The sequence below is a fragment of the Hippopotamus amphibius genome, chromosome 6, assembly GCF_030028045.1.
Source record: "Hippopotamus amphibius kiboko isolate mHipAmp2 chromosome 6, mHipAmp2.hap2, whole genome shotgun sequence".
Taxonomy (NCBI): domain Eukaryota; kingdom Metazoa; phylum Chordata; class Mammalia; order Artiodactyla; family Hippopotamidae; genus Hippopotamus; species Hippopotamus amphibius.
The window spans coordinates 138,485,637-138,512,170 of NC_080191.1; the positions used below are offsets into that span (position 1 = coordinate 138,485,637).

General features: G+C 36.6%; 1 protein-coding gene across 4 annotated transcripts in view; it reads right to left on the reverse strand.

The window, feature by feature from the left end:
- Positions 1–1,256: 1,256 nt before the first annotated feature.
- Positions 1,257–26,534, reverse strand: part of IFT80 (intraflagellar transport 80) — a 111,949-nt gene continuing 86,671 nt past the window's right edge. For all 4 annotated transcript variants that reach the window (XM_057737841.1, XM_057737843.1, XM_057737842.1 and 1 more), the window contains 8 exons: positions 23,736–23,800; positions 22,025–22,160; positions 21,457–21,604; positions 20,175–20,346; positions 19,246–19,335; positions 18,982–19,154; positions 10,551–10,674; positions 1,257–2,813 (listed from right to left, as the gene is read on the reverse strand). In XM_057737841.1, the coding sequence (XP_057593824.1) occupies positions 2,703–2,813; positions 10,551–10,674; positions 18,982–19,154; positions 19,246–19,335; positions 20,175–20,346; positions 21,457–21,604; positions 22,025–22,160; positions 23,736–23,800 (1,019 nt within the window). In that variant the 3' untranslated portion in view covers positions 1,257–2,702. The remainder of the gene's footprint in view (positions 2,814–10,550; positions 10,675–18,981; positions 19,155–19,245; positions 19,336–20,174; positions 20,347–21,456; positions 21,605–22,024; positions 22,161–23,735; positions 23,801–26,534) is intronic.

The window sequence follows — 26,534 nt, forward strand, 5'->3', positions numbered from 1 at the left end:
AATGCCTGAAAGTGTAAAGTCATATATTGCTGAGACCACTCCTGCTCTCGAACCTGACAAGATTGAATGGAAACCCTGAGACATCCTGAGATACGATGATGGATTGGGCTGATTATCAGACTGGATGGGACTCCAGTAAATGTGTCAGTATCTTTGACTCTTATTTTTCAGGTTACATCTACCATAATGTGATGTGCTATAACACTGGCATTATGGGAATGATAATGCCCATATTGATAATCAAATGTATTAGGAAATTGAGTTTAATAGCTTCCTATCCTTACCCCACATTGATTCCTCCAAATGTTGCTGTATTTGTTATGCTCAGTCAGGCATGTTGCTTTTGCTATAAAAGATCCCGTGATCAAAGACCAGGGAGTGGCCTATGATATAATAAAAGATGTATCTGGTCTTGGGGAGGGGGGCTGATAAAGAGCTTCCTAAACCCTTGGAATTTCCTGAGTGAAAGGAGTATCTTTGTTATGCTAATGAGTGTGTGTTGGGATGGAGGGGGTGGAGGGGCTTGAGAGCTTCAGGATGAAGGCTAGTCACCAGAAAAACCACACGATTAGAGGGCTAAAACTTTTAGCCACCTGACCTCCAGGGAGAGGAAGGGGGCCGGACACTGAGTTCAGTCACGTGGCCAGTGATGTAATCAACTGTGCCTACCTAATAAAACCCTGATACAGAATTCAGGACTGCAAGGCCTGGGGGAGCTTCCTAGTTGGTGAACATATTGATGTGCTGGGAGGATGACGTGCCTGCGTTCCAGGAGGAGGAGACGGCATGGAAGCTCTGTGTCTCTCGCTACCCTCAGACCTTTCGTTCCTCCTAGACCTCGCTCTATGCATCTCCACTTGGCTGTTCCTAAGATGAATCCTTTATGATAAAACTCTAATAGAAAATGTTTCAGTAAGTTTGGTGAGTCATTATAGTGAATTATCAAACCTAAAGGGGGGTGGCAGGAACCCACAAATATGCAGCCAAGTCAGAGAGAGTGGGTATCCTGGGGTCCCCACTAGCAACTGGCGACTGAAATGAAGGGCAGTCTAGTTGAGGGTCTTGCCCTTTAACTTGTGGGACCTACACTAACTCTGGGTCGTGTCAGAATCGCACTGAATGGTAGGAGACCTAGGTGGTTATCAGATGACTGTTGTTAGAATGCAGACATATTTTATTGTATTTTTTTTTGACTTTTTAAATTGTAATAAAATAAACATAATATAAAGTTTACCCTTTTGACCATATTTCTTTTCAAACTTTTTATTGTAACATAACATAACATAGGAAACATATAAACGTATAAGTACAAATAAGTAAGCTGCTTAATCGTATTTCACAAACTGACACACCTCTGTACCCGGCATCTGGACGAAGAACAGAACATTCCAACATTCCAGAAAGGAAAAGGAGTATGTTGAAAAGACAGGAAAAAAAGAAAAAGAAAAGACAGGAACGTTTTCATTTAAAAAAATTAGATCTGTATATTAACTAAAATGGGGGTGAGAGAGGTAATCACTTTCCCAGGCATATGCCTGTGCCCACTGTCCAATATACCATTTCCAAAAATGGCTTTGTGGAAGAATTTCTAAGGATTATTTGCGTTAAGGTTAAAAAGCTTGGTGGTAATAATAATTTGGGGACATACTGAATTACGGCTAGTCAAAGAGGTTGATCATTTAAGGAGATTTTCACAAATTCAGACTCCAGGGCCTAGTGCCTGAACATTCTCAAGTCAGAAGAGAAATGAGGAAAATATTTCTTGCCCATTCTAGATACATTTCTAAAATTATGGTAAGATATATGCAATAAAATTTACCATCTTCACCATTTTCAAGTGTACAATTCAGTGGCGTCAAGTACATTCACCATGCTGGGCAACCATCACCACTATCCACATCCAGAACTCATTCATGCCACATGGGAATGCTGAACTTACTAAGCAATAACTCCCCAATTATCCCTGCCACAGTGCCTGGCAACTACTATTCTCCTTTCTGTCTCAATGAACTTGCCTACTTCTGGTACCTCATATAAGTGGGATCATATAATATTTGACCTTTGGTGTCTGACTTATTTCACTTAGCATAGTATTTTCAAGGTTCATCCATGTTGTAGCACGTATCAGAATTTCATTCTTTCTAAGGGCTGGATGATATTCCACTTGTGTGTATATACCACATTTGGTTTATCCATTCATCTGCTGATGGACATCTTTTTTTTTGCTACTGTGAATAATGCTGCTATGACCATATACAAGTATATATATCATTGTATATTTTCATAAATCAATCTTCATTTTTTTCTCGTGTAAAGAAACTTTTGGAGCGCTTTATAATCTAGAGATCAAATAGAAATTAATGATAATATACATTTCAAAGAGTCCAATGTTTTATTATCAGCATTAATATGTGTTCATTCTGAAGATTCGGGGATAAAATAATGGCTAGAAAACTGGAATGTAAGCCATACTACATGTATCATAAATATATAGGAATGTTTTGCTAAATATTGGACTAAAAAGACAAAAGATGAAATTACATCAATTATTTTGTGCTTAGTCTTTCTGAATGTACTTTTGGTATTAAATACACAGCAAATGCTTATACTTAGGATTCTGCCTTTTTCTTTAGCCATGAAACATGTCTATCCTTGGTTAATCAGAGTCAGTTTCAAAAGATAAAACTTCTTAATAATGGCACTTAGTGCTTTAGGCCAGTATTCTTGCTGGGCTGGCTACTCGATGATCGCTCGCGTTCTTTGGTGATTTCCATCTCAATTTTGGCTTTGATTTTCTCCCAGTCTATTTGGAGCTGCAGTAGAAGAAAAGAAGAAACATGCATATATAGGATAAGACACTTTCGTTTAATCCAAAGTAACTAAGAGTAAGCAAAGATATAACATATGACTTCCAAAACATTAGGGAAAAAGAGGGCAGGAAAGAAAAATTAAGAAATAATGCTCCCCCCAAAATGAAATAGCATTAAGAATAAGACCTGATAGAACACTTATCACAATAAAAAGCAGAGACTCTCTTTGTGATACAAAAGACCAAAATCTAGTTGTGGCTGTTTATAAAAGGCACATCTAAACTGTCCCGTGGAGCCTCAGGATTCTGCTCCGGCGCCTCAGGTACGAGGGCGGAGGGGCGGGTGGAAGTGGACCGCTCTCCTCCAAACAAGAGGGAAAATACACAGGGCTCTGACCATCAGGACTTGTTTCAAATGGGGCAACTCTTCACTGCTTTTCTACTGAGGTTTTCATTAGGAGCCTAGCTAAGAAGAAATATAGGGGAGCATTTGCTTTCCCAGAGCATCCTCTGCAAAAGGGGCTCCTCTGCAATAGCTCTTAATATGAAGACGTGGTGGTAAGACAGTGATGAAAAGGCACGAGAGGAAGTAGCGGGAAAGCAAGGCTGAAAGACACACAGAAAGAATAATTGAAAAGTGACAGCATGTTTATCTGTCTCTGGCCAACCACGTGATACCGCAACCCCCCCCACCCAAATGCAGCCCTCCACCCCTTCACCTCCACTAAATCAACAGACCTGGTGTTAGGAATGGACTCTACCCTGAGTCCTATAAACAAATTCTTCAGGAAAAACCATTCTTTTTTTTAGTTTGGAGATCACTAATTTGGGAATGTGTGTCCCCTCAGGCAAGACATGGGAAAAATTGGGTCCTAGGTTAAACTAACTCTGATTTACTTTGAAATAAACACAAACTACTTAGACCAAGCCAAAAGTGAATAGGTTTTCACCTCCACGTAGGGGAGCTGAGTAGAATAGGCAACATTAAAGCAGACGGTGGTACTACCGGCTGCCTGAACAGATTTATCTTAAGTAACTGAGACTAATTTAACCTTAACAGGACTTCATGCCTCTTTTATTTTGTGCTAGAAGTAGGTGGAATTCAGTATTTGGTTCTTTTTATGCCAATATCCTTTCTCTAAATTTCTGTGAAGGAATTTGTAGATATTTTTGGTCACCTTTTTAAAAAAATAATCATTCCATATACTTGTCTATAATACATAAAATAGATGAGTTAAAAGAATCCCTCTTACTCAAAGAAGATGAATGTCTGTGCTAAGATGCAGGTGACAGATTACTGAAAGGCAGAGTGAACGTTAGATTATTTGAAAGACTCATTTTTCAGTCAGGTCAGAACTTGACATTTTTTAAATGCCAAAACACTTGTCTAAGAAAACATTTGCAAAGAGAAAGACAAAACTTGATGAATGCCTTGGCCTTCTTCCAGCCTTGAATTGACTTACATATGTTTCTCCAATCAATCACAATAAAACCATATATTGATGATACACTAAACAACTGTTGCTTGGCTGCACCAGAAGTGCATCAAGTAGATTGATGGGACATCTATATTAGTTATTCGTTATGGTACAAATGAGGGTGTCAGTTGATAGCTATCCTACTGAAAATAAATGTTTTTCACTTTCACTCTGGCGTTTGTCCAGTTTTAGAACAATGTTCTCCTGATAATTTAGTCTCTGGAATACGGTGTTTTTAGATAAGGATGTACTCATGACAGCTGTCAAGTGACTTCTATGCTAAAACACAGCCTCTTCTATGCTAAGTAGTGTTCATATTATCTGGCACTTCTTATTCTAGTTCCCAGTCAGTCAATTCTTCTTATTCACATAGACGTCATTTCAAAATCAGACCAAAATGGCTCTCCATCTTCTACCCTATCTCTCTCATTCTCCGCTGAAAATTAACTTCCTACTTTACAGAGAACATAGTGGCCATCAGGCATGAATTCACTTACTGTCCTTCCTTTCACAAAAGTAGGTACTTTTGTATCTATCTTCATCGCTTTCCCTTCTGTCTCAGGCCAACCTCTTCACAGAAGTTCCTGATTTCACCCTCTTCAACTCCTCTAGGACACTGGCCTTCAACTATTATCTACATGTTTCAATTTCCTTCACTTCACCAGCTGCTCCTCACTATCCTTCCTTCTCCATTCTGTCTCCTACACGCTACCAACTTCATTCTTCTTTTCATTCCCAACTCTCATACTATCCCCAGGCCACTGTAATACGACTGTGTTCCACTACACTTCAGAAACTTTTCACTTACACCACCATTAAGTGTTTTGATTCTCCATCCTATATACCTTCTCTTTATGACTCAATTACTCACTTAACGAATATTTAATGCTCACTCTATGCCCAGGATTGCTTTAGGTGCAAGGATGAGCAGTGAACAAAAAGACAAAAATCACTGTTATACCAAGAGTTATACCAAGACAAATAATAAGAGTTTTGGTAAGAGTTTTGGAAACAAGGGAGGGATATAGTGCCAGGGCTGGAGTTGGGGTGGGTGGGTGTTGTATTTCAAATAGAGTGATCAAAGAAGGCCTCCCAGGGAAGTTGATGCCAAGACCTGAAGATGAGCGAGTGACTCCGTGGGTATATCTGGGGAAGAGCACACTGACGGACAGAGGGAAGGGGAAGGCCCTGATGTGGGAGCATCCCCTGAACCTTGCTGGCCACCGCTCTTTGAAATCTCTCTCTCAGTATAATACCCTCCTCTTCTGGTTTCTGCTCTCTTTCTAAATGTCCTTAGTCTTTTTCTTTTTTTCCCTTTTTCTCCTATATCCTTCCCCTTGGTATCCTCTTCACTGTTAGTATTCATTGGAGTTCCAACCACAGCTTTTCATATCAAGCTTTCCCTAGGAGATCTCATCAACTCACACAGCTTCAACTATTCCTAAACGGTCATGACCATAAATTTATTTTTCTAGCCCTAATTCTTCCTTTATCAGTACCCTTTGATGTTCACATTGATATTTCCAACTGTCCATTAGACACATCTGCCTAGATAGGCTCTACCCCACAGGGACTTCAAACTCAAAAAAATGGCCTGTTTTCATGTATTCAAACTCAAAAGGTCCAAAACTTGTATATGCTCATGTTCCTCTACCAGTCACCCACACTAGGAATGTTGAAGTTGTTCTCAAATGCCTTGCCTTACCTCACCACCTCTCCTCCCACCCCCAACCACAATGTTCTACTAATTTTACTGCTGATTTTTTTCTTACATTAATCCTACCTTTTCCATCTCCTAGTGAGACTATTATAGTAATCTCCTAACTGGTCTCTTAGTCACCACCCTTACCTCCAATCCATCTTCCACATCAGAAGTTATCTTTCAAGTCATCCTCTTGATTACAAACCTCCAAATCTTTCATTGACTTCATTATAAAGTCTATTAGTACAGTGTTAAGGCTCTTCAATATCTGGTCCCATCAATATTCCAGCCACCTGGGACCCAGGACCCAGGACCCAGGACCCAGGACCTATGGCAGTCACTCTGTACTCCTTCACCATTCTTTACAGATCCCATGCAGGGCTTTCCTGGTGGTGTAGTGGTTAAGAGTCTGCCTGCGTGATGTAGAGAACGGACTTGAGGACATGGGGTGGGGGCAAAGGGGAAACTGGGATGAAGTGAGAGAGTAGCACTGACATATATACACTACCAAATGTAAAACAGATGCCTAGTGGGAAGCTGCTGCATAACACAGGGAGATCAACTCGATGATGGGTAATGACTTAGAAGGGTGGGATAGGGAGAGTGGGAAGGAGTCACAGGAGGGAGGGGATATGGGGATATATGTATAAATACAGCTGATTCACTTTGTTGTACAGCAGAAACTGGCACAACAGTGTAAAGCAATTATACTCCAATAAAGAGCTTTAAAAAAAGAAAAAAAGTCTGCCTGCCAATGCAGGGGACATGGGTTTGATCCCTGGTCCGGGAAGATCCCATATGCCGTGAAGCAACTAAGCCGCATGCGCCACAATTACTGAGCCTGCACTCTAGAGCCTAAGAACCACAACTACTGAGACCGAATGCCACAACTACTGAAGCCCGTGCACCCTAGAGCCCATGCTCCACAACAAGAGAAGCCACTGCATTGAGAAGCCCGTGCACCACAATGATGAGTAGCCCCCGCTTCCGCAACTAGAGAAAGCCTGCAAGCAGCAACGAAAACCCAATGCACCCAATTAATTAATTAATTAATTAAAAAAAGAATAGGTCTTTAAAAAAAATAAATAAAGATCCCATGCATTTCCTCTTATTATCATATCCTTTAACTGACAAAATCCTACTGAAGATAATTTTGTGGAATAAATTTAAAAAATTAAAACTAACAAATACTAAATATACAATTTCCGAAGTATAATTTTGTGGAAAATTCTAAGTTTCTGTTTCTACTTAGGAACTGGGATTTTAAAAGGGTAAAGTGATCGTGTCACTTCCATTCAATATCTTTACATTAATCTTAGGATAAACCCAGTATATCTGATTTGCCCTATGAAAACTTCAGGTCAGTCTGCCTCTTGCTCATCACTCTTTCCCACTTCAGAGCCTTCTCTCTGCCTGGAGCATGTCCATCCCCACACCCTCTCCCCCACCCCCACCCTCAGTCAGCTTCTACTATCCATCCTTTAGAGCTCAGCTCAGACATCATTTGCTTTGCTGAGAAAAATCTTTGCAGATCCCCCCACCCTAGGTCAGGTTCCCCATTCATCAAGTCTTACAGCACGAAGTATACTACCTTCAAGGCAATTATCACAATTGAAATGAACAATTAACTGTATAATTAACTATCACCTCCATTTGAATATAGTTTCATGTAGGTCAGTGTCTGCCAGGTTTACTATTATATCCCGACCACCAGGGAGAGCACATTGTCTGCAGGAGGCACTCAATAAATACTGAGTGAATAAAAGGTAACTGATTACCCAGCAAGTGAGCTATCACCTAACGATCTCTCACTATTTTCTCTCCTGTTCTTCCCTCGTTTTTTCTTCCTCCTGGCATAATGCTTTAAACACTGCCTGGCTCGTCTACTTTTCTTCCTGCGCAGTGTATGTATTTAGTAGACTGAATGTATTCCTCAAGTGGATTTTATTTGCCAGACTCATAAGTTATTTTACAAACACTGGACTTCAGTGTAGACCAGGTATAATGACTCTAACGGGGTTCTTAGAAGACAGTACACCTCGTATGGATCTCAGATTTCCATATTTTAAATGAGAAAGGCCCAAAATAACATTTCAGGGCTCACAAATAGGAATGTATGTCAAACTTCACTTCTTATTAACTTTTACGTTACGCACTGTGGGCACATTTGAATTCACCACATACCTAGAATAAATTTCTCAATGTTTTTAAAAATGATCTTTTTCTATTCAATTCCGAATTCTGAAATAAAGAGTTTATATAATTACAATTTTGGCTAAGATAATTTTTAAGACAAAGATAATTTTCAAGTCAAAGATAATTTTCATCTTAAAATACTGCTTTATGATTTCTAGTTAACGTCCTAATTACATTTATGAAGAAGAAAAGCTGGAAACTAGAACATAGTGCCATAGGGAGTCAAAGTAACCTATATAGTTTCAGGATGAAAAGAAAACAAAATACTGAAAAAAGCCATGTGGTTCTGATTATCCCACTTTGAACATTTCTGCTACTCTTGTGACTGAGGTATCATACGTCAGTTATAGTTGACTACATATATAATGAAAAAGAAGATAAGAATGTTAAGCTTTTACTATCTGAAATGTAATTTCCTTGAGGGTAAAAAAATATATTTTCTATGTCCTCAACAGCACCTAATGTGAACACAGTGAAAAAAATATTGATGATGATGATGAGGAGGAGGAAGCAGAGGAGCACGAATCCGCTTAAAATTACACAATAAAGTAAATTTAAGACGGGTGCACATTTTTAACACACTGTCATATTTGCAAAACCGAGACAAAAGAGATTAGGTGACTGATGATTCTGGGCGCTGCTTGGCGCTGTAGTGGTGGTGGTCGCTGTCACAGTATGTGAATTAAGAGCACAGCCTTCAGAGCTCCCAGGGAGGCCCTCATGGCCCACACTCCCAAAGGATTCAATTCATTAGCAAACAGCTCTGAGTCAGATAAAAAAGTTTTGTTTGTTTCTAAGAAAGCTTCTACAAAATACATCCGTTTCCACCAAGAAACCCATGGCTTGTTTCCATCCCGGACCCAGATGATGAAGCTGCACTGCAGGACTAAGAACAGCCCCAAAGGCGTCGTCACCCTGAAAACTGTTCTGAAGGCCCCAAAGGTGGCTCGTGACACTTCATATTCTAAATACTGCAAATGAGAAAGAGAAAAACAAATACCATATACTAACTCATATATGCGGAATCTAAAAAAATGGTACTGATGAACCAGTGACAGGCCAAGAATAAAGATGCAGATGTAGAGAACGGACTTGAGGACACGGGGTGGGGGGTGGTGAAGGGGAAGCTGGGATGAAGTGAGAGAGTAGCACTGACATATATACACTACCAAATGTAAAATAGATAGCTAGTGGGAAGTTGCTGCATAACACAGGGAGGGCAACTCGATGATGGGTGATGACTTAGAGGGCTGGGATGGGGAGGGTGGGAGGGAGTCGCAGGAGGGAGGGGATATGGGGATAGATGTATAAATACAGCTGATTCACTTTGACGTACCTCAAAAACTGGCACAACAGTGTAAAGCAATTATATTACAATAAAGAGCTTAATAAAATAATAGATACGGCAAATGGATAATGTTGCCTTTAGTAGATGCCTTCTTTCCACATCCTTCTTCCCAAGGTTCCTCTAATATATTCTGCCCCCTAGGAAGATTCCATTTTATTCTATCTCCCAGGAGGAGCACTCCCACATAGTCCATAAGCGCCATGAAGATAGAAGCCATATCTAATTCAACACCTAGCATAGTGCCTGGCCCAGAGTGAGCACTCATAAATATTTTTTGAATAAATGAATGATTAAAAGGCTAAGGAAATCAACTAGGTCACAGAGCTGGGAGCAAGGTTGGCCCTGTCTTGGGATTACAAGTCTCTTGGATCTGCATGGCTAGAGGTGAGCTCTATTTCTGTCCTCTGAGTCTAAAAGGACCTGGGCAGGTGGCCACAATCATTTCTGCTCCAGGTGTTGGCTCTCCTTGTGGGCTGATATGTACTGGAATGGCTTTTTTCCAACTGGATTGATAAAACCTTAAATTCTGGTAGGAACCTGAGAGGCAAAAGGTTAGCATTCTTTGGTTCTAGGCGGTGAAGTCTACCCAGGTTAGGCACCTCTTGAAGTGCAACCAGGGTCCCTAGAATCTGCAAAGGGGCGAAGTATCCATTTTCTGGCTGGTGCCCTCTGTGCTTATGTACTTCCCCTGCAGCAGAAAGGGCAGCTGGTGGAAGAGAGAATTCAGGACTTAGAAGCCTTTATCCTCGCCATTTACATGGTTTATCTAAAAATATCAGCACACAACCTTAACACAAGCTGATTACAGAGAGACTTAAGTTAATCAAAACATGGCTATGAGTCCAGAAAAATACTCAGTAATATAATTATATAGTCAAATTAAGACTGCAACATTGGAAGGCAAGAAGTAGGTTTTTTTTAGAGATTATGGTAAGAATTATTCAAATTTTGTCTCAAGATGAAAAATATATACTTAAAAAGCATATACGTTATTATCAAATACTGCATAATACTTACACCTTCTGCATACTGCAGGTATCGTTTATTAGTTTCCTGTTTACCAAATGTTTCCAAAAACTTTTGACGGTATGCAAGCACTGTATCAACGTGTGTTTTGTATTTTACAGCCAATTCAAGTGCCCTATAATGAGAAATAACACAGATTATCAGCACGGCTGTGTTAGCCTCTAAGGGCAGTGAAGTTTTGGGGTAAGAGGGTGGGACAAACAGTCTATGTTGATCCCTTCAACATGAAAGGTATGTCATTCCCTACCTTATCCGTCCTGCAAATTCCCATTTACACTTCAGGGTCCAGACCAAACATGATCTATTCTCCCTGACCAGCTCTCCTTGTAGAAATAAATGACAATTATAGCTTCTCTGTGCTACACAACATTTTCTACATACTATTATTACGGCCCTGCTTACAGTGTATTGTAACTATTATGAATCTGTTCCTTCCACTAACCTATACAGTTATTGAAGGGAGACCTGGGTTTCATTTCTCTTTGGTGAGTACTACAGAGTATGTGTATGGTAAATTTTCATTGAAAAATTCATTGAAATCATAGCAAAATTCAAGTGAATGAACTTCCCCAGTGTAAGTGGTTTGACTATCCTGACCATTTTTTAACTCTGTAATGAATTTATTCTGTTCAATATTCAACTAAATACTGATATCCTTACATTATTAGTACAGTAAATTAAAAATACTATGAAAATAAAATTTGAGGATAATAAAATATCTTTTGCCATTTTATTCTTAGAAAAAGCTAATAGCCATTTAAATTTTATAATCCAATCAATATCTATCTATGTAACTAAGTTTTTAAAAAATATTTATTTAGTTAGTTGCACAGGGTCTTAGTTGCAGCAGGCGGGCTCCTTAGTTGTGGCATGTGAACTCTTATTTGGGGCATGCATGTGGGATCTAGTTCCCTGACCAGGGATCGAATCAGGGCCCCCTGCATTGGGAGCATGGAGTCTTATCCACTGTGCCACCAGGGAAGTCCCCTAAGTTATTTTTAAGGTAATATTTTATTTAAATAGCAGACAATAACTAAATAAATTGCTAAAATCAGTGGTATAACACCAAAGACATAAAATCTATATATTGATAATTTGGAGGGAGATGAAAAGATTATTCCTCAGTTCCAGGTCTATTTTTGCAGGTGGGTTTTCGACAGCAACTAACCTGTGATCCTGTGCGTAGCTCATATTAGCTGAGCCAGGAACAATCCAGTAGAATATAGCTCTCCTATACGGTTCACTGTTATCATGTTTTAAAGCATGGGTCATCATAATCGTCAAAGTACATTATTTCTCAAGTTCTCTTGCTTTCCAATATGACATATGACTTCTGAATAGGCCACTCATGGTTTATCAGAGCCAACTATGAACTTGTTGTTTTAGACAAAACTGACTACTGACTAGAACTTTTGCAATGTGTGACTGTTTAGTAGGAAAATCTGTTTGATTCTTAGCACGCTTTGGTTTGATGTAAACTAGTCACTTTGAAAACCATTTTAGATATTATGTGTGTATTAATTGACAAATGATAGACAACTGAGAGAGATATTAAAGACAATATGAAAAATTATGAATGTAAGTCATGTATAATACAAATGATAACATCAAAGTTCACTATAATAATTTCTTACAAAAATATATTCACGTAAACCATATTGCTAAATCCGAGGGTCAGTATTTGGTACCCATCATAAAACCTTCACAAAGTTCCCTCATCCCTCTGTGACTTTAAGTCTTTCAGAGAAAAAGAAGATACACAGGAAAAAAAAGTGTCAAGGTACTAGAATATATAGGAACAAAAGCATAAAACAAGAGAAGGCAAAAAAACAACAACCCCAATTCATAGAGGCTTAAAAGATGAGAAACAGAAGTAAAGATGCCTTAATTCTTTGAACCCTCTCTCATATCATCCTCCTACATATCCCTAGGGCTCTGATTCCAGTGCTATATGTGCGAGTGGAGACTCTGGTGAACTACCTATCTGTCACCTTAGAAGTCCCATTTCTTATTCTTTCCTTACTATTGTACATGATGGGGGAAGGAGTCCTTGACTGTGCAAAACTGGAAGTGTCCTAAGTGGGGAATATATAAGCATCTATTCCGGGTTGGGGCTTTTCAAAAATTCCAAAGAGATACTTTTTTATGGAACATCAACACATTTAATTATGTAGAAAGGATAGAATATGATGTCTAATCCTGTATTTAGATACTAGACACTAAGAATTACCTATTATTAGTCATTATTATTATTATAAAATATGTATTAATTATCTGATTAAAAGCAATGGCTAAAGTTAAATATTCAAATGATATGTGCTATTTTAAATGTTTTCTAAAAGCACACGCTGGTTAAAAAAATGTTTCTCTACCACATTTAGGAGGGAACTTACTCCAAATTATCTAAGAGTTATGGGAACAGTATGCCTCTAGCTTTAAAATAGTCATTTGGCAACCAAACAAATGTAACATTAGATTATGGGGCTGGAAAAAATCCATGTATCCGCTCTGATTTTAAATAGAAGTTATATAAAAAGATGTTATAACTTCAAAGTATAATTTTTTTGCATAACTTGAATGAAGCAAAGTCACTTTATATAACTAGTATAAGTAGAGAAACAATTTTTATTAATACTTACATAAAGGATTGATTTGCATACCTGGAGTTTCTAGTTTCTACCTCTGTTCACTTCAGTTTTTGAAAACAGACTACACCTAATGTCCAAAGTGAATGTCAAATAGACAACTTACGTACCTACAACTCCTCAAGGGCTCCATCTTATTAGGTTGCAGGCAATTTTCAAATTCAAATATAAATGACAGAAGCACAAAGCAGTAAGACTATGCTTCTCAAGTAGAATAACACATACTAACAAAGTAAACTCTGTTTCCTTCTAAAGGATTTAAACAAATATAGAATTCAGGGATCCTAAAAGCAATCTAATATATTTATCACCCAATACTTACATTCAATCGTTCTAGAATTCTGGAAGGATAGAATTAGAATATCACCATAACTGATTAATGGATCTGGGCAATGGCTATCAATGGCTGCTAACATCACAAACAGATAGATGACCAATTATTATGGAAATACACATAATACCAATTCTGATGGATCCTTACCAAAAGGGGGGAAAGTTTAAACCTAAATCTAATCAAGTTCCTACATTCAATACCAATTCACAACTAGTTCAGGGGGCAGAGGAACATGTTAAATGACACCACAAAGATGTAATCGACAAAGTACAGAGTATGGGAAGTTCTACAGGCTCAGCTGGGAAAATAGCAAGAAAACACAAAAAAGAAATAGGAGAACCTACAGATGAAAGGAAACTTAAGAATGTGTCAACCAATTAAAACATATGGACCCTTTTTGAATCCTGAATCAAACAAACCTTAAAACAAAACACTTATGAGACAATCAGAGAAATAAGAACACTGAATAGAATTATTGTTAACTTTTAAAAGTGTGATCATGATACTGTGGCTGGATTAAAAAATATTTTAAGATACATACTGAAATATTCATAGATAAAATGATATGATGACTGGGATTTGCTTTTAAAACACTGTGGGGAGGGGCAGAGGAGAAGTAGAGATTATTCACAAATTGATAACTGTTGAAGCCGAGTGATGGGTACATGGAGATCCATTATACTATTCTCTTTATTTTTGTATACTTTGAAATTTTCCATAATAAATAGTTTTTAAATTCCATCTTTTTTGGTCCCTCCTGATCCCTTTTGCTGAATCCTCCTCTTCAACCAGATCATTAAGTGTTGAATTTCAGGAGAAATCTGTCTGCTGCCCTCTAAATTCTTTAAATTCTTGTAAGTAATCTTAGCCATACTCATGGCTGCAACAACTCCAAAGGCTGATAATTCCCTTAGTGGCTTTCCCTCAACGTCTAGGACCTCTCCTCAGCTTCACACCTGTATATCCCACTCCTGCTGGACCTCATGAACTGGATAGACAAAGGTAACTAAAACTCAACAAATCCAAATTGTCAGACAGCTTAATCACCTCCCCACCCTCCCCACCCACCCCAACACAAAAATTTACCATCCAGCACAGCTTCAGGCTACACAGATACCACATGTGGGCTTACCCTCCTGATAAAAGACAGACAAATTAAAGCCCTGCCAGACTTTTCTGGGATATATACAACACTCAAACATTTTTTAAAAACTCAAAACACTATTTGATAACATAAACCAGTTCTGGAAATCTTAGATTATGAGAACAATTATTTACTCACTCCTGGAAGAGGGAAATACATGTAGAGAAAAAATAAGATCTTTTTTTAAAAGGCCACCATCTGCATAGATAGGCATGCAAGAAGTCTTATTAATTAATCAATCAGTCACATGATTTTTTCATTTGTCCTATGTTTGAATATCTTCGCAGATGGGGATTAGTCTGCTCTCTAAGCAAGCCATTCTTTGGATTATGTTGTTATAAGTTGATTCCTATATTGGATCCAAGTATTTATTCCTCTTACTTCTACTTTTTTATATTAGCTATATCATTTAGAATCAAAATTGTCATCACAGAAATGTGTTGGTTTTGTTCATTGCTGTATCCCCCATGCCTAAAACCTGGCACCCTAGAGACACTCAATAAATATTTAAAGAATGAATAATACCTACCATTTATTGAAGGCTTACTATGTTTCAGGCAGTATGCTAAGAGATTTTTCACATGCTATTCTACTTAATCCCAACAACAAATACGTGGTTTTTGTTACTATCACCATTTTAAACACAAGGAAACTGAGGCTTACAGAGCCTCAGTAACCTGTCCAAGATCACAGGTCTAGTAAGTGCAGAACCAGAAATCAAACCCAGGTCTTACTCCAAAGCCGCCATTCTTAACCACCACATTTGTCTCTGTCCCATTCAGCAGCCCCTTCGAACAAGTCATTAAAAATGACCAGACATTTCACCAAAAGACTGTTGTTGTTGTTGTTTTAAGCAGATCTCCATGTAATATCTAAATATGCCTGGTATGGCAGACACTTGATAAATATCTGCTGAGTGAATGAATATGCATTAGGAAGAAATATTTCAACTGGTTTCAGAAATATCTGTAGAATTTGGAAATGAAGACCATACATAAGTTTCTTAAGAGTTTCTTAGCAGTTATAATTACTTCTGCTGATTATTTGAAGTCATTCTTCTCCCGTCTTTGATATTTATGCTAAACGTGATAGGAAACCATGAGCTTCATTTAAGTGAGTCAGAGGTCAAGAGTGACATGATCAGATCTCCATTGTGAAAAGATCGCTATGACTACAGTGTGAAGAATGGATAGGAAAAGGTCAAAGTAGACGCAGAGAGACCAATGATGATGTTCTATCAAGAAAAACTTGGATCAGGGAATTCCCTGGCAGTCCAGTGGTTAAGACTCTGCACTTTCACTGCAGGAGTCGAGGGTTCAAGCCCTGGTCTGGGAACTAAGATCCCACATGCCCGTGTGGTGAGGCCAAAAGAAAAAAGAAAAACTTGCATCAGCTTAGACAAGAGTGCTGGTAGCAAAGTGGATGAGTGCCAGAGATATTTGAGAGGGAAAATGGTTGGTAATTGGAATATGGGGGAAAGAGCATAAGGAAAATGTCAAAAGTAACTCCTAAATTTCCAGCTTTGGGTAGCCTGAAAAGATAAGATAGATTACCATGGAAGAGGACCAATTTTATGAGGGAACAAATATAAATTTGAACTCAAACACATGAGCCATCCAATGGAAATGCTGAATAGGCAGGTGGATAATCGGGTTCTGGAAGCAGACATGGGCAGGACAGAGGCCTAGAAGGGAGATGCACATTTGGGAGTCTTAAGTGTGTAAATAGTAATCAGAAGTCTTGAACAATATTCCTTTACCTTTATCAACTTGTCAGGTAGGCACAGAGGTCTATTAGCATTTGATCAACCCATTGGTTTATACTTTAGATGAAAAACACAAAGCATAAGAAAAGGAGATGCCAGGTAGACAGGAGGAATGGAGGAACACCCAGCGTTCATTCTCTTTCCCCATTACATCTCTATGTCCCTCTTGTTTCCCTCTCCCTGAGATCTAATATCTTAAGGCAGTCATCTGCTGAAAACTGGAGGAGGGGAAGGGGCGGTACAGAGAGCAGGATGTAGGGATAGTAGGGAAGATGTGAAATTAACAGCAGGGGATAAGTATGGTCACGTGACGTAAGTCTCGAAGGATCAGAGATTTTACAAGAGAAGTAAAGATGGAGGTGGCAAAAAGGACACCAACTACACTCACACCCAGACCAAAGGAAAGTGACGTCAGAGAGAATAAACTGACTCCATCTGAGAGAACTGGTAGGGAAGAGTGTCCTCTGGAAAGACGCAATTTTCACTTAGGTCAAGGAGGTACAAGAAATGTTCAGAGGGCTGTATTATAGGCCATCGATAGAAGCCATCAGAGGCAAATTGCTTCATCGACCTGCTCTGGTACTTATACACCGTATGTATCTACACCCAATGTTTGTAGAGCAAGCACACGGCAAAAGGACTAAGAGTAGTGTATAAAGATTAAGAGCATGAATATTAAGTACCTACTGTGTACATAGATAATATAAAATGATAAAATGTTTCTATCCTTCAAGAGGTGTGTAGTCTGGAAGGGGAAAGATGACATAAAAATTTACAAAGATAAATAACAAAAGAGATACACATCAGTGCTGTAAGTAAGTAGTGGCATCAGCAGTGTATATTTTATTGTGGTACTAGTAGAAAATTCAGGTTCTCTTTGATATTGGAAGACTCAGGTTCAAATCCTAGATCTGCCACTTACTTGTGAGTAACCCTCGACTTCCTCATTTGTATAATGTTGTGATGACCAAATGAGATGATATATGGAAAGTGTTTAACATGATTCTTGGTACATCACTAATAAATAGAAGCTTCACTATTATTAGTGACCATAAAATGGAATTCCTAAGTAGGTTGTAAGCTTTGTAATATAAAGATAATTTTTAAAACATGTGTTATATTGTATGGTGTTCAGAGTGCTGTATAAGTAGGAATGCCTAGCATTTACCAACATAAATATTTTCTCAGAAGTATAGGTTGGAAATATGTTGTGAACACCATTCTTCCCTATTTCTCATGGAATGCATAGCTTAGTAATGGTATATACAATTTTCTGTTAGTTCCTTAAAACACAGTTTTAAAAATATTATTCATACCGTCTCTTTCCAAAATAGTTACTTTAATAGTTATGAATTATGAATAAATTGAGGACAAGAACAATGGCCTATTCACGTTTGTAAAACCTAAAACATCTTTCATGATCCTTTGTATAGCTAAACAATGACAAGTTTGTGTAAATAAAGGATAGAAACAGGGTGGCTGAATTGTATGACGAGTACAGATAATTAATGTATAAATTAAATAAATAAAGAGACTACAGTATGTCGATAACAAAATTAACTACCTTTTGTTACTTTTTTTAGCCATTTCTGTTACCTCTATTCAAGGGGAAGACGGAGACAGGACTATAAAAATTCTAATCTAAGGGAATTACATGTAAGGGGCCAGTAATAGAAAGATTCATGGGTTATTTTTGAGCACAGAGAGAGACAAAGATGATGAGACATTTCAAACCTGGAAAAATCAACATGCCAACTTTATAACACAGTAACTTCAGGTGTATATAAGCACTACAACCTTGTTCACTGAGAGATACATACCCGAGAAAATGAGTAGAGAAACCTAATAAGTCATAGAGAAGAGCAGCCCGCCCCTCAGTCTCAGAAAGCAATCTGTCCCAAAGCCTAAGGTAGCGGGGAAGATTACTGACCACTCCTTATTACAAATCCTTTGGTATTTTTTCCTTAGCTTCACAAATCTTTCTTGGCTCCTCTCTCTGCCTGTCTGACTGCTTTATCTCAATCTTTCAGTGGATTTCTCTTTTTTCACCCACCCCAAAAATATAATTGATGTCTTCTGACTGCACACATTCCCCAGGCAATTGCATCCATTCTTCTGGCTTCCATTCATTTGGTGTTGACTCCTAAATCTGCATCTCTTGTTCAAATGTTTCTTGAGCTCCAGGTCCAATAATCAACTATTATCACTTATCTCTTCACAAATATTTCAAATCCAACATCTCTTCCAAATTTGCTAACACTCTCAGCACCATCTATTCAGTTACTGAAATCAGAAATTCTGGAGACACCCGAGATTCTCTTTTCTTCTTTGCAGAAAACTTCCAGTCAATTATGATTCAGAGACAGCAAAAAATCTTTAATGGCAAACTACTCACAAATATAAATGTGAATAAATTCTTTTATGATATTAGGAAACTATTAAGTACAGTGGAAGATGTAATTTACTAAGTGGTAGAGAGAAGAATACATTAAGATCAATCAGGTTTTGGAATTGATGAAAAACATTTTTATTACCTTTCCCAGTTGTACAGATTAATATTGATCTGAATCGCTTGATAAACAAGGCCAGCCTGAAGAAGCACCATTTCAGCCTCCTGTATGTTCCCACTAAACATTAACATGTGGGCCATTTTTGATTCTTTAGATGGAAGATTTTTTATAGAATTGATGTACTGAACCTTATCAATCTAAAAAAGAAGAAACATATTTGAAGTGGATAGTAATAATTTATGGTAAGAAAAACACACAAACATATACACATAAGTAAACATTATTTACTTCACCAATTGCTGCATAGGCTATTTCTGCAGTAGTCATATCTCGATTAGCAACTGCCATAGCAGCTAGGCAAGCCCACATGGTTTGCTCCTAAAGTGAAATATGAGAACAATTATTTCAACTACGTGGCTGAACTGCCTTAAAATAAACAGTGAATTAAAATGTAATAAAGTTATATTTTAATGGAAAATAAAAAATTAATGAGCATGGTGCTGAAAAAACCAACAATTTAATAAGTTAATGATGTGGAAATTTCACTGTGGCTACTTTGTTAAAATATATTAATAACAGAGAGAAAGTTTTGAATAAAGTTTTTTGAAAATGTTAATTTCTAATTATCAAAGGTTTATTTTTGAACTTATGATATACTTTCACGATAACACAAGGTTATAAGCCCTCCAGTCTTTTTGATGAGATGCTGAAGAATTTCTCAGGGAACCTGAGAAATACTGAGGTTCTCAGAACGCTGCTACAACAGATTGCCGCCAACAACCCATTGTAAGGAAAAGCATCTAAAAGTCCTTTCTCAAAAGTGTAGTCTAAGGGAACTAACCAAGGCAAAACAAAAGAGTTCAGTGGTCAAATATGCTTGGAAAATACTTGATTCAATCAGTTGGGAAATGATGATCTGAAGTAGTCTTCTTAACCTTAGCTGTACAAATCATCTGAGAGGAACTTAGTTCTTTAAGAGGCTTTTTATATGTACCATTAAGAAGAAACTACTCACTTAAAGCTTCTTCAGAGAATAAATCACACAGCAATATCTATCTCTCTGTATTACTCATGTCTTCACTTATTAAAAAAAAGAGATGTGATCCCATTTGCAGTTTTTCCAGCCCTTAGCTCTTATTATTTCTCATTTTGCACAAAGATATTGTATAAACTAATACACAATATATACATAACTACAGATCTGAAATGTACAGTACCTTAACAAAACGACAAAGTCTTACAGCATCATCCCATTTTGAACTGCTTACATATTCGTGGAGAATAGCAGGATATGGTGATATGCTGATGTGCACCAGTGAGCCATCAGCCCTTCTTATAGTTACCTGATTTCCAACAAAACTCACAATATGGGGATTTTTACTAAATTCACTGTTGAAAAAAGGCAAAGTGCAACTTATATTCTGAGCAAAATTTTTCATAGATATTAAACTTGGGGAGTTGACCCCTGACATACATATAAAATCTCCAACCTCCAAAACACACTCCCAAAAAAGTTAACCCAGGAAGAATGTATATATTCAAATAAATATTGGACTCTAATTTGCTATACACACTTAGAGTAAAATATACAAATATTTTAACAGGGCAAAAAAATTATCACATATTTCAGAATTATGCCTAAAAGCATTTGAAATGATCTTTTTTTCCTAAGTCTTAAGGTAAATCACACAAATGATTAAAGCACTTAGCTTCAGCTTTTAAAAGTATAAACATTAAAAATTAAGCTGATTCCAAGATTATTTTCTCAGAATAACATGAGGTGAACAGAGGCTAACTTCTCTTCATTAGTTAAATATTTTTTTATACGATGCCTCTCTGGTTTTGCTAATGCTGTGAGCTTAAACATTAAAAATGAACTCAAAATAGATTTGAAAATTAAGCTAAGATTTGGAGTTGAGAAGCCTTTGTATACCTAGTTTGTCAAGAAGTGAGAGATCTCCTTGCTATTTTTTAGAGAATTTAGGAATATAAAAGCATTTTCTTTGAACAATATAATTTTTTAAAAAAGCTTTTCAGTATATATTTTTCTATATTTAATATTAATTTAAAAATTCAATTCTAGAGAGATATATTCTTGAAAGTCTCAGGATTAATGATAACCTGGGAAAGAGTAAATGTTGTCACAAAGTTATGTATCACAGAAAAATCTTAAGAGAGCCTATATTAAAATAAACCACATTGAAAAAACGACCTGAATTATCATTAAACAACAGTAAACCTGAAAATTATATCCATATAAGGAAAAATTATATTCATTTAAGGAATAAACAAACAAACAAATAAATAAAATAGTATTATATGACACTTTCAACTTGATTCCATCACTTAAATCTCATTAAACTAGTTTTAGCTGAACAATTTATTTAGTTGACTAAGTAAAGTGGAAGATATCTTGCAGGACTGAAATTAGAGGCAAAAACACAACACTCTGTTAGTTTTATTTACAGCAATAAACAATCCTATGCAGTAAAACGTTACCTTGCATCCCTTTCATATAATGTTTTAGGCAAAATGTCCCTGTCCACATAAACCGCATTGGGGTAATACCACACTGTAAAGCGAGTATCTTGAAGTCCACAAAGGATATTGCATGTATCATTCCACGCCAGAGTATGCACCATTGTTCCTTATTTTAAAAAAGAATGTTAATGTACTATTAGTTCCATTATATGAGTATTAAAAATATATCTTTAAAATCAGCACATGTACAAGACCCCAACTAACTGCTGGTAGGTATGACTATTTTCTGATTGTATGATGGTGGAAACATGCAAAAATTCACATAAAAATTTATGGAAATAAATTTGAATATTTTACCCAGAAGCATTCTGTTTTTAATTTGCATGTCTTTCTTTCAATGCCAAGTTAGCTGTAACAGCTAAAGACTTGCTATTAAAATGGAATTAAGTAACTGAGAAATGTTATGAGACCAAAGCATTATTCACAGATTCCTCCAAGCAAGTAAGCTATGTGGTATAATATATGCCAGAGTAGATCAAGAAAACTTAAAGTAACCAAAAATTTAAATGTATTACAATTATTTTACCAAGTTTGACAATTTGTTCTTCCCTCCCAAATCGTTTCACTGAAGTAATAGAGAGATCTCTATTTTTATCAATGAAAGCAATTTTTCTGTCATTGGTAAGTCCCTTTTGATCCAGAGCAATTTCCAAAATTTCATTCTAAAATTAAAAAAAAAATGAAAATTCTGGATTAGTTTTAGTGCTTGACATCAGATCATTTTAATTGTTTAATTATAAGAACATTTGTTTATTTAAAGATCAATTAAATATCACGTACCTACTTATAATGATAAAATGTCCCTGTTAAATAATTTAACTGCTAATATACTAATAATTCAAAAGCTTAAGTGTAGTTTTTTTTTTATTTACAAGGGAAAGAAATCTGTTAAAACACTATAAAATAATGTATATTTTGACATTCTGTAAACTGAAACACACCTCCATGTGTGCCCATCATATGGGCACAAGTTAAACAAATTCTGATATATCCATAAAATGTTATACTATATGGTGGGAAGAAAAAGGATTGGGAAAGCACTTTATGTATTGATATGGAAAAATCTCCAGAAATAGAGTGTTGCGTGAGAAACGCAAAGTGCAGATTTATATGTTATATTTTTGTAAAAGAAGGGGAAAAGAATATACATCAGTTTTGTCTGTGTATGCATTAAAAATCTCTGTAAGGATGTAAGGAGATTAATAATGATGGTTACTTATTTGGTGGAAAGGAATTATATTGACAGGTGTAGCAAGAATACTTTTTCACTGTATGCTTGTTTATGCTTTTCCATTTCTGAACCATGGAATGTACTTGTTATTCAACTTTAAAACTAATAATTACAAAAAGAAAAAAAATAAAACATAACACTTCACTAGGAGCACTGAACAATAAAGTTAAAAGCACCTTTAGACCCTAATATGTCACTGATTGAAGGATAACTCGCACTTCCCTGGTGGCGTAGTGGTTAGAATCCGCCTGCCAATGCAGGGGACATGGGTTTGAGCCCTGGTCCGGGAAGATCCCACATGCCACGGAGCAACTAAGCCCGTGTGCCACAACTACTGAAGCCCGAGCGCCTAGAGCCCGTGCTCCTCAACAAGAGAAGCCACCACAAGGAGAAGCCCGCGCTCTCCGTAACTCGTGTGCAGCAACAAAGACCCAAAGCAGCCAATAAAAATAAATAAATAAATAAATAAATAAATAAAGGATAACAATAAAATGTGCTTATTTGTTTATTTTAAGGCTAAAAATAAGAAACCAATAAACAGTTCACAATTCAGGGTCTTTTTGTATTTCTATAGGGTTTTTTGGTTTTTGTTTTTGTTTTTTCCAGTTTAACTATAGTCTTAAAACCTAAAGAAAATGCTGGCTAAGGACAGGTCAATGGAAAAACTACAAGCTGTTTTGAAGTATAAACGTATTTTTATTTACTGATACTATGGGTGCTAAAAGTTTAATCAAGATAGAACATTTTATTGAAATGCAGTAAAGAGCCTGAACAAAAAACATAGAAGTCAGATTCTTTTATTCAATTAATTTGCATATATAGCTTTCTATTACAGAATTTACTTGTGCTTAGTCTTCATAATATTTTTAGGCAAAATACTCTATATAGAATGCACACTGGTTTTAAATATAAAACTCATTTCCATGTTTTCTTCCTTAAAATTAAAACATTAATTTTAAAAAGAAGAAAATGGCTATTTACATTAAAAATAACTAATATCCATTACCTTATGAGCAAGAAGCTTCCCATCTCCCAATGGTTTTCCAGTTGATGCCTCAAAGAGGAAGATTACTTGAAAAAAAGTAAAGCATTAGATAATGTATTACATTAAAATTTTTTTTGGTAAACTTCTGTGGGGTTATCATAATCCTAATGAGAAATTATTTAACCCTTTGGACCGTAGTGCACCTATCAGCACAGAAGAGCAGCAGCATTAAATTCCTACTGAGTAATGAGGTCATATTTCTCAGTGGAACTGAATACATCTTCCTAAAACATACATTCCCTAATTAGAATTGTTACTAATGGTATGGCATCAACACACCATAGGATCAACAACGGCAAGTCCAAATCTGGATGTAGTCTATAATTTTCATAACTGATTTAGACCAACATAACACAATCATTTTACAAAGGAAAAATGCGTTGAGTGCCTACTATACTATCAATACTACGCAATGCGTTATGTACTCTTCAGTTCCCTCTGGTCAGTACACTACCCTGTAATAAATAATTTGTGGTCTTTGTCCTGGGTTCCTGACACGGGTCTTCAACAACCCTTGGAATTTTCTGAGTGATTGGAGTGTCTTTGTTCTGCTAACGGGGAGACTCTTGCTGGTTCCCTAGATAGCTTCAGGATAGGGGCTGGTCACCAGAAAGACCAAACATGTGACTATAGTGTTTTGGACTTTCCAGCTCCCTGAAATGGGAGGGAAGCCGGAAATCGAGTTCAACCTTGATGTTCAGCCTTACTACACTGATGCAAAGGCTCTTGCACGAATCACCAATGACCCCTATGCTGCCAAATCAAAGAGCCTATTTTCAGTCTTCAAGAATCTACTTCTAGTCTTGACCTCCCAGCAGCACTGGATACTCCTGACCATCCTCTTTCTTGAAACTCTTATGTGGGCTACAAAAAAAAACCTGTTTTCTCCTAATTCTCTCCTATTTTGGACCATCCCTCATTCTCTTTTGCTAGTTCTTCCTTATTTGGTGATCCTTGTTCCTATGTTTTGTTTTAGGTCAAATTTTCATGCTATATACTTTCCTGGATTATTTTCATGACATCAATCATTATCTTAAAAATGATAAGTCAAAGTTCTCTATCTCCAAGCCCACCTTTCTTGGATGTTCTGAGTAGGCCAAGTTGTAAAAATTATAGGAAATATTTTATTGAAGAAGCCAGGAACAAATGCTGTCTCTGCCTCCTTCTCTGTTTCACCAAAGGCTTCTCCTAGTCTCATAAATGACAGTATTGCCAGATGTTCTTTGTTCTTTTAAAAAGACTGTTAGTGCTTTAGTGATTCTCTTTGAGTAATTCCCAGACTACTCCAGCTCAAGATTCATCCCATATAGAGTAATTTCATATGACTGAACACACACATAGAATTACAAAAATGAAAAGACAGAAGTGACACGTTTAGTCAGCAAAAAAACTGGACAATTTATAAAGATCATAAAAATGCTAATATATGTATAACATGATATTTAAATTCCAGAGGATCACACTCTTAGTATATTGAATTATAGCTGTTAGTAAACCTTAGGATGTTAAGTTTGAGGTCACTGGCTATATTCACAGAGGAAATTATGTCTTCACAATAAATTATGTTCTAAAATCGCCAATTTTGCTGAGAAAAATGAAAAAGAAAAATACTATAACAGAATTTTTAATTAAGTATAGAATCAAAAATTAGAAAAATTTGGCTTCCACTTTAAAAATTGCTTTGGGTGTGACTAATCCCACTTATTTTCATAGCTATATAAGCTAACAAAAAAAAAAGCGTTCCATTCTTTTGTTGACTGCACATATTATAAAGAGCTGGAGGTATATGGATGAACTTGTCTAATTTCTACAACTGCATAGGCCCTGATCTATGGGAGGCTGGACTGTATTTTAATACGTAACAGAAACTGGCAGGAAGGACAACTAAGGAGCTGGAAGGTGAAAGGGTTGCTTCTGAACATAAGTAACTGCTCTCTAACTTCCCCTCCCCCTATACCCAACATTTGCTTCAAATCACCCACGCTAACACCATAGTGTGTCTGTGCAAGGTGGATGGGGAGAAGAAGGAAGTCAAAAGCAGTACCTCAATCACCCATAAGGGGTATTCAAATCCATTTAACGTGTATTTATTGACCACCTACTATATTATAAGTGTACTGTGCTTGGTACAAAGAATCCTGACTATAAAGGAACTCCCAACTTCGGAAGGAACCACTGATTTCATAGTTGGATGGCCCCCTTGAAAGAAAATTTTACAGGTTAAAGATTCCAGGTACTTCAATTGTGCTTTCTATTGTTAGCATATACCTCTATCTAGCTTTCAATAAATACTAGTTTCTTTAAATATAAGGAAAATATTTTCCTTTTCCTTTTATATCAGTTCTACAAAAATTTTATTAGTTTTTAAAATTTTCTGTTTATGGCAGGATGAATTACATGATTATTTTGTTTAACAATCAAAGTTTATGTAAGTAAAATAATTTATTTGTGGGTAAATCCATATCCCTGAAAATGTTCATAATTCTTTCTGGCTCTAAAATTCTATGAATCATCAAAGGGTTAAAGAGTAATGGAATATGTTTCAGATGTGATTAACTACAGAAAAAACTCAGAAAAAAGGTACATTCAGTTGGAAACATACATACTTTATAATAGCTTCTATCTAAAATATGTGATGTTGAATAAGAAAAGTATAGAAAGCTCATAGCGATCACTGGGATTTTCAAACAAGTTTAGTGAAGACAGAAATCTGACTTCCAAATTATTATCATTAACAATTAATTTTACACAGCCATCTTA